General features: G+C 29.5%; 1 protein-coding gene across 1 annotated transcript; it reads right to left on the reverse strand.

The window, feature by feature from the left end:
• Positions 1–225: 225 nt before the first annotated feature.
• LOC114262800 (glucan endo-1,3-beta-D-glucosidase) lies at positions 226–16,953 on the reverse strand. Its single transcript, XM_082920465.1, has 6 exons — positions 16,100–16,953; positions 15,101–15,475; positions 12,848–13,137; positions 7,877–8,200; positions 2,264–2,555; positions 226–693 (listed from the first exon to the last, which is right to left on the reverse strand). The coding sequence occupies exons 1-6, from the start codon at positions 16,173–16,175 to the stop codon at positions 518–520; spliced, it is 1,533 nt and encodes a 510-aa protein (XP_082776591.1). The 5' UTR covers positions 16,176–16,953; the 3' UTR covers positions 226–517.
• Positions 16,954–17,763: the final 810 nt, after the last annotated feature.

The following is a 17,763-nucleotide window of genomic DNA, read 5'->3' on the forward strand; positions in this document are numbered from 1 at the left end:
TTTTCTTAGTGTCTCTATCATGACTCATATCATAAAGGTCATAACTAAAAGCATATCATACACACATTTTTTGAGGTGTATATTATAAAAATTCTCATAAAAGCAATATATACTCAACGATTGTAAATATGGGATATATTAAATTTTGTATCCACTCGAAAATAATATAAAAATTATTATATAAGAAAGAAAAAGAAAAAGAAAAAAACTTGTAACACATCAAAATTTAAGAGAATAGTTAACCACTAAATCATATGAAGTTTCACATAAAACTGTTGCTCCTTCTAGTTATAACCTACATATATATTTTCCCGGAAACACTGATATATATATTTAACATGTCAATGCATAAACCACTCACAATCGCAACCAGGCTACCTCAAGACATTATTATTTTTATTTTCTGTCTATTATCATAGGCATCCCTTAAAACCAGTTTATCTTAAAACTAAATGGGATTTTTTTCGCCCCAAAAATGAACTAAGCATGTTTGAGCTTCTAGTAAACATGATTATTTTTAGAGTAGCTGAGGCATAAAAACTATATTTACAAACATAAACATAAACATATACGTAAGAAGATTGTATAAGTTATTTGGAGGCGCCCCTGCTGTCAAGGCATTTTTGGTGAGCTCTTGCCCCACAAGTCGGTCACTTGGGGTACTACCACCAGGATAAATGCAACCATTATAACCTACCACACAAAAAGGAATCCATGAGAACATTTTTCAAAAAACATAAATTTGTTTAGTGAATTTTTTTCAGAATTTTTCTTATAATTTTTAGAAATATCAAAAAGTTGTTGAAAAACGATATGAAAACAGTGACATTTTCGAACTTTTCATTATTTCTTTTCCGAAAACATAAAAAAATAAAATGAAAAACAAAAATAAAAACACTACCAATTACCAAACATATTTTTCTTTTTTTCCTTGTGAAAAGTTAAGTAATTAATTACGGGGTGTTTTTGGAAGGGACCAAAAAAGCTAAAAATTAATTTTTTATTAATTTTAAATAACATCACCTCTCACATTAAATAATAATAAAAATTAACTTTTTATTATCTTCTCAAAACCCCCACTGCATACAAGAAGTTATAGCAACGCTTAGAAACACCCAAGTCAGAATGCACATGATGTCCTCGTTTCCTGTCAGGTTCAATGGGGACAAATGAAGCTGCTCTCAAACATGTCCCACAGTGCAGTCCTCTCTCTCTCTCTCTCATGTCCAGGAAGCTGACACCATTTTTGTATCATTTTCAAAGTTACTAATTTTATTTTTTTTAAAAAAGGAACTAGATTGAAAGTTGTTTTTGCTCATAAGAGAAAAAAAAAAAATCATTTAAAAATAATGTGTCTTTTTTATATTACCAAATTAGTTTTTATTTAATTTTTTGAATTTTTTAAAGAAAAGTCATTCCAAAAGGGATACTTGACAGAGTCAAAGGTTCCGTTGAAGCGGCCGGACGCCGGACTGGAGTAGGATGCTATGGGTCCCACGGATAGCATGTTTGGTGTTGATTTAGGACGTCAGCGTGCTAGCGTGAGCGACTTTGTAATCCTCTCAGTAAATGGATTAACTTAGCTAAGAAAAGTATGGGATTAGGAAAATAGTGAGTGGATTAGGTTTATCCGGCTGTCATCCTCCCGAACGTCCGGCCAGTTGACCAAAACAGTTTTTTTTTTTTTTTTTTTTTTTTTTTTTTTTCAATTGCAACATGTTATTTAAAAAAAAAATTATATTTGTTTTGGATATTTTTTTAATATAGAAATTATTTTTTTTAGATTTTTTATAAAAATAATTTAACAATCTCATCACTAACCATCTTCAACATTATATCATCAAAACAAGCACACTTTCAACTAATCTCCTTACTAACAATCCACATATTAACAATCTTTTCACTAACCATCTCCTCAGTAACAATCTCATCTAACCTAATCCACCAAACAAACATGGTCTAAGAGTCTCACCGGCTTCTCACAACTGGATTCCACTTCACTAATGTGAAATCAGACCCATTTCACTTATAGTTTCAATTTAACAAGCTACCAATATATGGTCTCAGAATTATTATTGTTTTCCTGCAGAAATAGCTCCAAAGTGAATCAACAACTATTATTAGTTCAACATTACACGCACAATATGTGGGAGGGAATGAATATCTTTCTTTCTTTCTTTTTTTCTCTTCTATTTCTTTTTCTTGTCATTTGTTAGAATTTACCAAAAAATTCAAGATTAAAGTAGAATGAAAGAAAGCTTACTAGGATTTGTGGAGGTAAGTGTTGCCGTCTGTGAGAAATCACAGTTCCAGGGATTCCTGCCAGAAGTTTGATAGAGGAGATTCATGGCGAAAGCAGCGTGGCAAGCAATGGTGTTTGGTTCGAAACAGGCACCGCCAGGTTGAATGGAGCTACAGTCGACGCCATGGCCACAGGCATAGTCTAGGTTTGCCTGCAGTTGGTCATCAGAAACACCGGCCTTTGGAACACACCACCCACCTCCTGATGGTTTTGGTGATGGAGTCACTACTGGACTAGATGGAGTTGTGGGAGTCTACAAGCATACCAAGAAAGGCATGTTTTGTATACTACTTCAGTTCACATATAAGTGGAATCAATTCTAAAATTTTCAAAATTTTAGAAAAAAAAGTGCTTTCAATTTTTTTTTTCAAAACAAGTTTTGTGTATTTTTTGTTGCGTCCATATACGTGAGTATTATACTAAGGCTATGTTTGTTTGGGTGGACATGAGCGTGGGATTAGACTAATAGTCCAATAAAATTATTAATCCGATGTTTGGTTAAACAATTGAAGTACGCTCTAATTATTTTAAACTTGACTATTAGTTAAGATAGGATACATAATCCAACGGATTTATTAGTCATGGGAATGCTAATCCAGTCCGCCCAAACAAACATGGCCTAAGAGTCTTGCTAACAAATATGCATGGTACAAGAAAAATAAAATTGAGAATATGAGACTTTTTATTGAAATAAAAAAAAAATATATATATATATATATATATTTACCTTTACACCTATTTTCTAAACATTTTTTACTCCAATCTCGACACTAACAGTACTAGTTACTAAATGGGCTAACTTAAACTCCCCTTGTTTATTACTATTTGTATGAAGATTTTTAACTTGGCTAACCTTATTCTTACATGACATGATTTGTGTAATTCATACAGAAATAATGTATCTCATTTATATTTATGTATTGGAGTCATAATTGTTTATCATTTTAATTCATAATTGAAACTATATCATTATTACATCATTCTTACCTAAAATTCTATATATAAATGATGTATGCATATTATTTATTTATTTTTAATGAATACGTGTAACTCACTTAATTTGACAGATGTAATGATGAAGTGATTATCACATGCCAATTTATATAAAACTTATTTATCAAATGTTTATAATAATTAGCACTTAAAAGAAAATATAATGATATCAACTTCACTCATTTACAATATAATTAAAAAATAAGGCATTGCAATTGAAATGATTTCAATTTTCAAAATGAAGGAAAAAAGTAATAAAATGTAGTAACTAAAAATAAATAAAAAATAGTGTTATTTTAAATGGGTTTAGAATTATATACGTCGATACGACATATTTTAATTAAACAAGTCAAATTGTATTACTATGACCTTATTTGGGAAGTAGGTTGATTTTTTATTTTTATTTTTTTAAGTTTTATTTTTATAAGAGAAAAAATAAAATGATTATGATTTGAATGTGACATTTTGTCTTATTGACTTTTTAACTTATTTTGTCTTTTTATGACTATTTTAACCTGATAATCCCATGCCAAACGAGGGCTATATGTGTAGAGATTTATTAGACTTATTTAATATCAGTAACGCTAGGAACAAAGAAATCAAATACAAAATGAAATAAAATCCTCTTACAAGGGATAAGTCCTATATGTAGTCTTACACATCTAGACTCCACTCCTTATGAGAAGATTATATCTCATTTTATATTTAATTTACATACATACAGACTTATTTAATATAATTTAATATAAGTGTAAAACTTGTCAACCCATTTACTATACAAATTCAACCGAACTCCACTGATTATAGACATTTCTTATCATATGTGGAAAATTGTCACCATTAACCCTTAATAGTACACCTTTTTACTTGGTCATTATTAAATGGAGAAAACGAAACCCTTGAGTTTTTGTCATTATTATCAAGTCTTTGAAGACTTGGGATATTAAAGTTGAAGCATTTCATCAAATCATCATAAACATTACCAAATTCCCAGTGTTCACATGCACCTTGTCACCATAAGTGACCGACCCGTTATTTAAAATGTTATGAGCTTTAAATTTTTTACTAAATAAATAATTAAATATAATTAAATATCTCACGTAAGTATGAGATTCAAAAAAGTAGAAATTTCATACACATGAGACATTTAATTATTAATTTAATAAAAAAATTAGTATTCCTAACATTATTCCGTTATTAATCCTGCAAGACTGACCCCAACAACCACGGGAAAGTGAAAGATTTTTAACTGATCTCTTTTGGAAAGAGGGTAAAAGTTAATTTTTTTAGTTTTTTTCACCTTTTTTAAAAATAAAAAAAAAACATGTAAAAAAATAAAGAGATGCATGATGTGATTTAAAATAAATTAAAAACGAAAAAATTAACTGTTAACATACTTTTCAAAATAATAATCAATCATAAAACTAATAAATTCTATAATTTTTTTTTACAATGCTGTCCTTTCATAAAAAATAATTAAATTACTAAAATTTTCTTATAAAATTTATTACAAAAATTATGTAACAGTGACGTCCTTATAAATTATGACTCAAATGATGGCATTACTCTTCAAATCAAAAAATCACAATCTGTCACATTGTTCTATAAAATATTTATGTTAGTTTTTTCTATTTGTATATTTGGACCGAAAGAAATTAGTACTTAAAAAGAAATTATAATGATATCAAACTTCAATCATTACAATATAATTAAAAAAAAAAAATAAGACATTGCAATTAAAATGATTTCAAATTTTCAAAATGAAGAAAAAAAAGTAAAAAAATGTAGCAACTATAAAATATAAAAAAAAATAAAATGTTATATTAAAAGGGTTTAAGATTACATACGTCAATACGACACATTTTAATTAAACAAATCAAATTGTATCACAATATGGGTAGAGATTTATTATTATAAACAGACTTATTTAATATCAGTAACATTAGAAACATAAAAATCAAATACAGAATGTGACATAATCTTCTTATAAAGAGTGAGTCCCACCTCTTATAAAACAGTTATATCCCATTCGTAAACTTATTTAATATAATTTAATATAGGTGTTAAACTTATCGACCCATTTACTATACAAATTCAACCCAACTCTACTAACTATGGTAATTTCATATCATATGTAGAAAATTGTCACCATTAACCCTTGATGGTATACCTTTTTACTTGGTCGTTATTAAATGGACCATTAACCCTTAGGCCCCGTTTGTTTCGTTGGATATAAAATGGAGGATATAATATGATGTGGGATTTAGTCAGGATATATAATGAATAGGATATAAGTATTGGATAGTATATCCCCCAAGTCATGTTTGTTGACTTGATATATAAGATTGGATATATGTTATGCATGTTTGTTTTACAAAATATATTGTGGGATATAACAAGTAATTTCCAAGATTGCCCTCGTAATATTATATTATATTAAATTAAATTCAATAATATTATATTAAATTAAATTAAATTAAATAATATTATATTATATTATATTATATTCAAAATTTGGTTTAACTTAAATAATATTAAATTAAATTAAATTAAATTCAATAATATTAAATTAAATTAAATTCAATAATTATATTATATTATATTATATTCAAAATTTGTATTAAATTAAATAATATTATATTAAAGTAAATTAAATTCAATAATATTTATATTAAATTAAATTCAATAATTATATTATATTAAATTAAATAATATTATATTATATTAAATTCAAAATTTTATATTAAATTATATATATTAAATTAAATTCAATAATATTATATTATATTAAATTCAATAATATTTATATTATATTAAATTCAATAATATTAAATTAAATTCAATAATTATATTATATTAAATTCAAAAATATATATTAAATTATATTATGTTAGATAGAAAAAAAGGGTAAATTGGACTTTTTACATCATATCCCCACCAAGGGGATATGATATAATGGGGGGGGGTGTGGTATTGTATATCCTCCACTTTTGGGGATATACAATCCCACCGGATATTATATCCCCTTCAAAAAAAAATTGCAAACATGAGATATATGGACCCCACCGGATATAATATCCAATCCCAATCTTTATATCCCCCAATCAAACAGGGCCTTAATGGTAAACCTTTTTACTTGGTCATTATTAAATGGAGAAGACGAAGACCTGGAGTCTTTGTCATTATTCTCAAGTCTTCTCAAATCTTTGAAGACTTGGGATGTCAAAGTTGAAGCATGGACAGCTTATTAAATTCTTTCATCAAATCATCGTAAACATCACCAAATTCCCAGTGTTCACATGCACCTGGTCACCATGAGTGACCCATTATTAGTCCTGCAAGACTGACCCCAACAACCCCTGTAAATTGGAAGTTTTTTTAACTGTGATAATGTAATGATATAATAGTCAATCACAAAACTAACAAACTCTATAAAAAAAAAAAAAATTCAACAATGTTTTCTTTTTATTAGTAAAATTTTAGCTTTATAACTTTGAGTTTATAAGTTTAAATCATAGAACAACTACTTTATGCACAAGGCAATCATTTTGTGTACTATACCTATTTTTTGCACTATACCAAAGATTAAGTTTATGTCTAATATTTCTCCTCCCAAATACACATTAATATGTACTAATTGAGCGTTATTATTATTATTTTTTTACAATGTTACCCTTTCATATTATATTTATAAAAAAAAGTTAAATTACAAAAAAAAAATTCATATAAAATTTATTACAAAAATTATGTAATAGTGACATCCTTACAATTATGACTCAAATGACGGCATTACATTTTCAAATCAAAAGATCACAATCTGCCACATTATTCTTTAAAATATTTCTGTTAGTTTTTTTCTTTTTCTTTTTCTTTTTTTTTTTGTATATTTGGACGGTGTTTGGACCCATAGAGCTCACACGTCTCAAACGTCTCAATATATGTAGATCATTTATAAAAAATCAAATTGGATCCAATGATCATAATCTCATGATTTCATCGTAAACCTTTTCAAACATCTCATGATTTCATCATACATCAGTTCAAATAAATGGACGGTTTATTTTTCAAAAATTGGGTAATAATCGGTAGACCTGAAGCACCAAGTGACATTGCTTTAGCAGTACTATGAACTAATCACGTAACGCAAAATTTTATGGGATAAGACATGCTAACTTAATTTTGTTAAGTAATTAGAAGGTAAAAGATGACTCCCTTATTCTGTGTTGTGATTTCTCATTACCCTATCATATGGTACTCAAAAAGTATGTATAATTTTCCTTCAAAATCATGTCTATTTTTTTTTTTTTTAAGAAAAGTACAAAAAAAAAAAAAAAATCATATGATTACATTTATCAAATCATACATGATCTACAAGTAAAACCCTATAAAATAAAGTGTTTTTTTTTTTGGGTAGAAACCTATAAAATAAAGTGTTTGAATCACTAAACTTATACATGCAAGGTCCAAATAACACCCTCCAATTAAAATAAATAGTGGACTGCAAAAATTATTTTCCCAAATTTTTTTTTAAACTGTTAATTTGTTAAAGCGGATTATTAATTGGTAGATAGAAATTCTGACCTGACTGCTCTTGGAAAGACCAGCATCATAAGTCAAGGACAGATCGGAGTTGAAAAGTCCGAAAGAGCGTTCGGATCCGGGTCCGGGCTTCAAATCCTCATTATAGAGTGCAAATATATAAGTATCCACGGATTTTCCGGGCATGAGTGGAGTGCCAACCATGGATCGGAGGTGGTTGATGAGATTCCCATTGTAGGCTTTAGCATTATCAATGCTGGGTCCGACTTCATTCGGGTCACCCTTGTATGGCCACCCGGTCTCTGCAACCACTATCTCAATGTCCTTGAATCCCATTGCATTCAATGCCGATCGTATTGCATCAACCTGCACCCAACATATATCTATCTGTATAAGAAGAGCTTTGGTGTTGGTAGCTTGTATTATTTCTCATTTTGCCCTTAAGTTTATTTTTGAATTTTTTTATTTTTGGTTGGTGAATTAATTTGGATGGAGGGCTTTTAAAAATTATGTAAGAAATTTGGATTAATTGTAGCTAGCTTAATAGTCCAAAAGTTGGGATTTTTTTAAGGTTTTTTTTTTTTGTGATAAATTACAAACACACCTTGAAGTTTGTTTTAAATATAAATTATTTTTTATAGTTTTGAAAATTACATTATGCCCTTTCAAATTTCACAACAAATAGTTTTTTTTATTAATAAATCATTAAGTCAATTAAAAAATTCTATTAATGTCAAAAATTTATTTCAATTAATAATTTAAATAATTTTATTATAATATATGAGAGCAGCTAGATAATTTATTTTTTCAATTAATTTTATTAAATAAAATATTTTAATAATAAAGTATTTGTAATTTTGTAAATCACAAAGGGCAAGCCGTATTTTAAACAAATCGTGTATTTATAATTTACCATTTTTTTTAAAAAAAATGATGTTAGAGTGATTATTTGTATGATTGTTATACTCTTAACTTTTGACTATTGTATCTTTAATTTTTGTAAAATTAAATACTAATCAGCTAAAAATAATCTAAAATTACTTTAGAGAATCCGAACTCATAACTAAAATTGTAATAAAGGCACATAATCATTAAATTTCATCTCATTCTAATTAACCAAATACAACATAAGACTTCATAAAAATATATTATAGGTGAAATAAAATGATTGTATATAAATATATAAGGTCTACTCCACTATATTTTTCTTCCATCAAACAAACACTACTATAAAATCAAAAAATCAAATTTTAATTAATAAATATACAACTCACCCATGCCTTGGACAAGCCTCCCTACCTAGTGTGTGTATACATATATATAAATATATTTGTAACCCAAATTCATGAGCCTTTTGCGCAAATGGAGCTCACACAATTCATTATGCCAACTACATTCACATTCACATTTTATTTCCATTCTCCATTCTCCAAAATAATATAAAAAACAAAAATTGATATGAAAATTTGTCTATCTAATTTTGCATAAAAATGAAAATGACATGAAAATAATGACTAAGGTTGTTCGAATGTGACATGTACATCACATATTACATTGACCCTTTTAATGAGAGTTTTTCGAAAGGGAATGAACATATACCACATTAGATTGGACATGCACTACATACAAAAAAACATGTGTCGTTCCAGGATTTGGCTAAATTTGATGGCTAAATTTGATGTCGGTCAAGCCTAATATAACCATTTCAAAATTGGCTCTAAAAGAATTTATAAGTCTCAAATCCACTCACTTAACCCGATATATGGACTATTATTTTTATTTTTATTTTTATTTTTTGGAGAATTATTAAATAAATTTATCTCTTTTAATGTTTCTTTGAATTTAGGCTATTAAGAAAATCTAATTATAAATAATTTGAGGCTTTAAACAAATGTTTTAATTTTAACCCTAAAAACAAACACATATATTGCTCAATTTTTTTTTTTTATATTTATAGCTTATTATGTAATTAAACAAATAATGATTGTTTAATAAATAGATAAATAGACTAAAAATCTTAATAATTGTTTTTGTTTTCCAATTAATGATTTTTATTTTTTTTTTTGGTCGAAATATTGGAAGCAAAATCAAATGGTGACACACCAGCACATATGCAATGGATACATAATAGGATAAATTATACTTACACCCATGAGATTTGTATTTAATACATATCACTCCTGACATTTGCGAAATTACACTAACCTCCCTATCATTGTAATTATTTAAACGGAATTAAGATATTAAACTAATATACTCTCTCTTTTTCCTCTATTTTTTTTTCTGTCTTTCCTTTGCTTTATTTTTTTTTTCAATGTCATTTCTTCTGTTTTTCTATTAAGAGTTGTTACTTTTTACATAAGTAGGAATTTATGAAATAAGACTATTAATCACATTAATATAAATAAAATTTTCAAAACGTCAGAAAGTAAAATATAATTAGACCAAATCTCAAGAATGTCAGTGTAATTTACCTAACATAATAATAGAAGGATCACATGCTATGGTATCTAAAGTTAGAGAAAGTTAAGTAATACTAAAGATATCAAATTTTCAATTAAATAAATGACTAAATATCTCACATGGGTGTGTAATCTATAAAAGTGTGAGGTCTATACTCATACAAGACATTTAATTATTTATTTAATAAAAAATTTAAAACTTATAACATTTTTTTAAAAAGTTTTCTAAACTACCAAACTCATGGCATATGTACAAAAATTCCAAGTCTGCAAGTTATTGTAATGGCCAGCCTGTCACCAACGTACATAGCCCACATATAATTGTTCAAATATTATCCAGGTCCCATCATTTCAAAATAAAATATAAGTAGTTGGGGGGATTACTATTGTGGCTATGAGACCAAAAATGCCCTTTCTGTTATTATTTTTTTCACCGACCATAAGTAATTTTTCTAAAAAAACAAAATAATAAAAAAAAATTAAGTATTACTTTAATACTATTTTACGGGAAGTTATTAGTCAATAAAAAAATCATAAATAAAATTAAGTAAATGAGTCTTATCCTCCATTAAACTAATAATTTTTCTTTTAGATAACAAATAAACTCTTAAAGGTTTCGTTTTGAAAGACGGGTTGGGTTGGATTTGAGATTATTTTAGCCATAAAAAGATATAGTAGATTTTTTAATTCAATAAAACAAAACATCACATCCAACTCATAATTATTAAATTATTTCTCTCACAAAAAGTCAAAAAAATTAAAAAGTCAACCCGCTTTCTAAACGAAGTCAAAATTGTCTGTCTTTCGTAGATTTTAAAATCACATATTTAAAGTCGGTTTAACTGGACTAGGACGAGGGAGAAACTTCGAGTGTGTATACTAACTCTACAACGTACATATCATTTAAGTCATAACGCGCAGCTGTTAGGATTTTACTCCACACTCAAACACTGAATACGGTTCGTCTATCACTTGGAGACCCGTCTTACCTATCATAACATGAAGACCCGTGTTAGAACTAATTAAACTAATCATGTTATCCCTACCTATCATAACATGAAGACCCGTCTTAGAACTAATTAAACTAATCATGTTATCCCTACCTATCATAACATGGAATTGTTTTCCTAAATATTTCCAATCCTCAAGTCTACACCAATTTAGCCCTTAAAAGAAACATAGGGAGTTTATACATAATAAATATTTCTTTACACCTATATCATTCATTATGATACATATATATTAAAACAAAAGTCAAATGTAATGAATTTTAGAAACATTCTAATTCAGAAAATGCACTTGAATCGGACAAAGTTTTGTTTTCATATTGACTAGTAATTTTTATATGCAGATGAAATATATATATTATATAGTACCTTCTATTATTATGGTTAGATTTGATAGTGAAATTTATCATATTTATGTTACGTGTCTCGAAAATAAAAAAAAGATATATATATGTATATATTTATAATTGGTAAGAAATAATACCATGTAATATTCCATTCACATATAAAAATTTCTCCAAATTGACTGTGCAAGACACATTTACACGTATTAGTATGTCATTATCAATAAATAAATAAATAACAGGTGTTACTTTTGTTATAATTTTTACCTTCCATAATTGGACAAGACTTGTCACTATAAAACTTTAATATATGAGTGGAATTGATTCAGAAGGGTTAAAAAATTTAACAAAAATAATAATAATAAAAACCAAGGTCTAAGATAGATAAGAGTTTGACTACAAAAACCGTATAAGGCACTGCTGCACACATGGAACTTGCCACACAGAATTTAAAAGATTGAGGAAAAGTGGTCCCATTCAGTTCAAAAAAAAAGAAAAAGAAGTGGTCCCATTTGATTATGTTTACGTTTCTTTGTGATTTTAAATATATATATATATATATATAAACTGAAAATTTAAAATACTCATCATTTTTTTAATAATTTTTTGATATTTTAAAAAGTGAGTCATTCATAGAAAACTTTTTCTGAAAATAATTTTTAGAAACAAGTTTTATATGTTTTTGGAAAAAGTGAAAACATAACCAAATAAGTTATGAATTGAAATATATTTTAAAATTGTGTAAATATAAATTTAATTTTGATATGGTTTGAGTGGCACTTCATAATAAGGTCAAGTTTGACAAGTTTATAAAAATTCAAAAAGTTATTCAAAAAGTTAAAAAATTAACATTATTCACCAAAAGTCAAAAATTGCGGCTGCACAACTTCCAATCCTAATTTTTCTCTACACACTAATTTATACAATTTTTTAATACATATTTTTTCATAAAAAATCAAAAAAGTTAATCCAAGCATTCATATTTTTTTCCTCTAACCCAAACATTCATATTTTTTTTCTCAATTTTTTAATCCAAAAAGACAAAAAGTACCCTTATTTAAAACACCCCAAACAACCCCTAAATGTGACCGTTTCATTTTCGGAAAATCTCTAAAATGCATTTTGTAAGTGCACAGTATTACACGAAGATTAACATACTAGGCTTTTTCATGATTGGGAGCCAAAGTCAGTAAAACTCACCTGGGCATCAAACATGTTCATGTATTTGATACCAGTCCCTGAGTCGACTCGTCCAGCGTTGGGTTGGAAAAGACAAAATGCCAGCGTTTCAGCCCTCGTGTCGCTTGTGTACGCAAAAAAAGGGTACGGATTGATCATAAAAGGCGAACCAGTTGCCCTCATGAATGCCAGCATTGCTCTCATTGTGTCACCGAAACTCGGGTTGAAAGCACCAGAGGATGGCGGGTCAGACTGAGTCAACACAGCCATTGAGTGTACCGTTGAGACCTTAATCTTACCACCTAAGGAAGCTGCAAGTCATAAAATATTGGAATTCACTTCACATTAGGCACAATTTTCATGATTTATTTAAACAGTTAGATTTGAGGGTTTGTTTGTTTTTATTTTATTTATTTATTTATTTTTATTTTTTAAATTTTACAATGAACACTAGCTTAAGTTATTGCCATATACAACCATTTATAAAAAAAAAATTTACGATGATATTACATATATCAATTAGTATACAAATTAATGTATCAAAATATGTTGTGATATTATTACTGACCCCACCTATTATATAAATTATAGATACTCAAAATCTCTAAAATTATGTTACATCATCTATTAATACACGAATTGATATACCAATAAATACATATAGGCGGTGTTTTGGAAATTTGGTTTTTTTTTTTTTCACTGAAAGACAAATTGGTTACAAAATAAAAAAAAACAAATGCAAACAAAATATCACATCAAACTCTATAATCATTTCATTTTTTTTCTCACAAACATCACATCCAACCACAAAAAAACCCAACTATCTTTCCAAACACAAAAAAAAAATTCTCCAATAATATCCTACAACTAAAAAAACCTACAAAAAAATCCACTTCTCAAACACCCACATAGTATTAGGAGTGGCAACGGAGCAGGACGGGGCCGGGGATCGCCCTCCCCCTCCCCTTCCCCGATCCCCGACAGTGAAATTTCCCCGATCCCCGACGGGGAACCTGTCACCACCCTCGCCCCCGTCCCCTAACGGGGATCGGGTTCCCCCGACCCCGAAGAGTCCCCGGCCAAAAAACAAAAAAAAAGAGCTTCATTAACAAATTCAATAACAGATTCAACAACACAACAGAACAACAACGGATTTAACAACACAAAAGTTATTGCCATATACTTTTCACTTCAATAATTAGCTTATATACTCAAAAGTAAAATCCACAATCCACCAATCCTCACATTTGTATACGTAATCCCAAAAAAGCAAAAAAAAAATAAAATGCATTGATGTGATTCATTAATCAAATTACATATGCTGGCTTCTCTTCAGTCCGATCTGATTGGAGAGTGCTGGACCAGTAAAAGTCTACTATAAGTCTCGTTTCGATAATTCAAACCGTTTAATGTGTAGAACTTATCGAGTAGTATATGTCTGTAAAAAATCACGTTGATCAAATATCGATAGCTACGTGATCAATCAGTTTTGTATTAAAAAAAAAATATAGACGGTGAAAAGATAAACAGTTAACAAAAAATTGATCCGATGATATATCTATCGATATCCGATCAACATGATTTTTTACAGGTATATATTACTTGACGAGTTCTACTTAACGGTTTGGATTATCGAAACGGGACCCGTGGTGGACCCCCACAGACCCAACAACACTTTCCAGTCCGATCTGAGACTGGAGGGAAGCCACTGCCCTTACATATATCCCAACTAAAACACTATTGACTATTTGAATAATTTTTACACTATGTTTAGTTAGAAGATTTGAAAAGAGATTTAGAAAAGAAAAAGAAAAATGTAAATAGAATGTAAATAAAACATATTTACATTTCACTTATGTTTACACGTATTTTTTCTTTTCTTTTTTAAATCACTTCCCAAATCTTTTAACTCAACACAAGGTTAGTCTCTATGAAATGAAACACTATGCAATCTTCTCAAAACCCCAAGTTGGTGGTGTATATGCCAAATAACAAGAGGTTATGTATTTACATGATCTAAAAAAATAAAAAAATAATAATAAAATTTAAAAATATGATGAAACACCTTTGATAAAACAAGTAGCATTCCAAATTAATATAATAATTTTTGCCATTGAAAGAGACATTAACTAAAACACAATGCTAAACGCAAAAATAAAAGAGAGAATCAACAACACGTCTCATTAATGTAAATGTTGATCCAAAAACTTTGGAGATTTATAATATTTTTTACTACAATGAAACAAAATTTGTAGAAATTGGAAGAATACGGACCTGCATTGAGGGCATTTTGGAGATTTTGCATCGCGGGCAAGATTTGGGAGATTAGGCCCTGATCTTTGGACGTCATGACCTCGTTACCCACCGTGACGACGATGATCTTGCTCCCCGGGTAATACGCCAATACGTTGGTGCTGACCCACTGACCCGCGAAGTTAGGGTCGGAAGCCAGAGCCGGGATGTCTCCGTTTCCGGCGCCGATGACTATTCCTATGTTGGTGTTGGCCAACGCCTTGATTATCGCCGGATCAGCGCCGTAAAGCCTGACCTTCTGTATGGTGGTCGACTGGAGAAGCTTTACTGTCTCCGTCGGCGGCGGCAGGTTGTCCGCCACTTCCCCGTAGTTGACGCCGATGAACGACTGCGCTCCTGCCAATAAAACACAATGGGTTGAGTTGGGTCGGACTGAGTCCACTCACAAAAATTTTACCCATAACCGGCAAATAATATTATAATAATAAAAAATAAATAAAAGGCCTTTCCCCGAAGTCTTCATTCAATATACAAATCAAAAAGTATACATTTTCCAGTCACTTTACATGATTCAAACTGAGTCGACTCAGATAGATTCAGAATAAAAAATTACTGGTAATTATGGGGGGAAGACGTCCTTCTCCAAGTCTTGAATATACAATTGAAAAAGACACAATTACATGACTCGAACTGAGTAGACTCAGATTGACCCAATTTTTTTAAAAACTAAACTACAGGGAAAAATACGTCCTTCTCGAGATCGTTAATAATACAAATGAAAAGGACGCCTTTACCGGCGTGAAGTAGTCAGTAAAATCAAATCACCGAAAACTGCCCACTCACTGAGTGAACTTCGATTCAACGAAAATTCGAGACGAGTCACAAAACACACACACACACACATACACACAAACAAAAAGGATTATCAAGCAAGAAAATCAAAATCGGAGAAAAAATAGAATGGGAGATCTGGGAAACTGAAATGAAACAGAGAAGAGAAGAGAAGAGAATAGGACTTACTTGCAAGGTGAAAGGAGTGCAGGGATAGGCACATAAAGAGGAAGATTAAGGAGTGTATGATTGTCTTGGTCGCCATGGCTGAATAGCTCCCAAGTTGTGATTATCTATCTCAACCGACCGCAGACTTTATAAGCCTGATATGATTGAGTGATAGAAATTGAACCGCACTTACTGTAAACGGTAAAAATTGGCTTGCCTTGGAGTTTTCTTGAGTAAAAAATGTTGAACCAGAACTTGCCTCAAAGGTCTCAAGTTTCAAGTCCTTTTTTTTTCCAAATTTCTCTAGAATTTGCTTTTCAAAAAATTTACTAAAAATAAATAGTTTAAATTTTAAAAAATTAAAATCAAATATAATGATTATAACCAGTATCCGGATACACGTGATGTGTGCAAACTCATTTGAAGGTACAATATGCAATTGATATATTCTTTTGTTACTAATGCGCATATATATATATATATATATATATATATTAAAATATATACAAATTTTTTTAAAAAAATACTTACACATGAAATTAAATAAACAAACAAATTAATTTTTTGAGAGATCATTGTTATTTTTATTCAAGACTAAAATTAGGCCCAATTTTCGTACTTAGTGATGTTGCAATAAATTAGGATATTAAAGAAAGAAAAATAATACTCAATTATTTTTTTTTAACATAATGAAGCATTTCATTTTCTATAAAAAAATATAATTAACAGTATTAAACAAAAATATAAAAATACAAATTCAAGACACTTACAGCACTGACACTGAATATTTTTTAAAAAACAAACACAATTAAGTAACAAACAAACCAAAATTTTAAAAACAAAGTTTATACACAAAAAATAAACAAATGCTTACAAATGTAAAATAGGAAAAAATCCCGAAATGTTTACTAATCTTAAAAAAGTGCACACACGCACACCCCAAAGTGTTTAAGGTGGTATTTGATATAGTTAAAAATTGAAAATTGAATGTTAAATTTTTTAAGCCGAAAAGTTGTTTGATAAAAATTTAAGTGCTGAATTTAAAAAAGTTGTTTGATATGTGTAAGATATTTTTTTAAATTGTATATTTTAATTTTTATATTAGGATGGTAGCGGTAGTGGTAGTGGTGGCGGTGACATGGTGGTGGTGGTAATGATAATAATAATAGTAAAATGATGGTAATGTTCATGGTAATAATGACAATGGTGATGAAGGTGATGGTAGTGGTGGTGGTGGCAGCGAAGGCATGATGGTGGCGGTGATAGTGGTAGTGGTAGTAGTAGCGGTGGCATAGTGGTGATAGTAGTAATAGCGATAATGATGGTGGTGGTGGTGGTGGTGGTGGTAGCGATGGTGGTGGCGTGATGGTTGTGGTGGTGGTGGTGGTGGTGGTGGCGGTGGCGGTGGTGGTGACATGATGGAAATAATTGTGGTGGTGGTAGTGGTAGCGATGGTGGTGGCGTGATGGTTGTGGTGGCGATGGTGGTGGTGGCGGTGGTAGTGGTGGTGACATGATGGAAATGGTTGTGGTGGTGGTAGTGGTAGCGATGGTGGTAGCATGATGGTTGTAGTGGTGGCGGTGGTGGTGGCATGGTAGTAGTGGTGGCGGTGGCATGATGGTGGTGGTGGTAGTGAGTTTATAATAGTGTATATCAATATTTATGTTTAATATTTATAAATTTAA

The sequence above is a fragment of the Camellia sinensis genome, chromosome 3, assembly GCF_055761805.1.
Source record: "Camellia sinensis isolate YWXY chromosome 3, ASM5576180v1, whole genome shotgun sequence".
NCBI classification, from domain to species: Eukaryota; Viridiplantae; Streptophyta; class Magnoliopsida; order Ericales; family Theaceae; genus Camellia; species Camellia sinensis.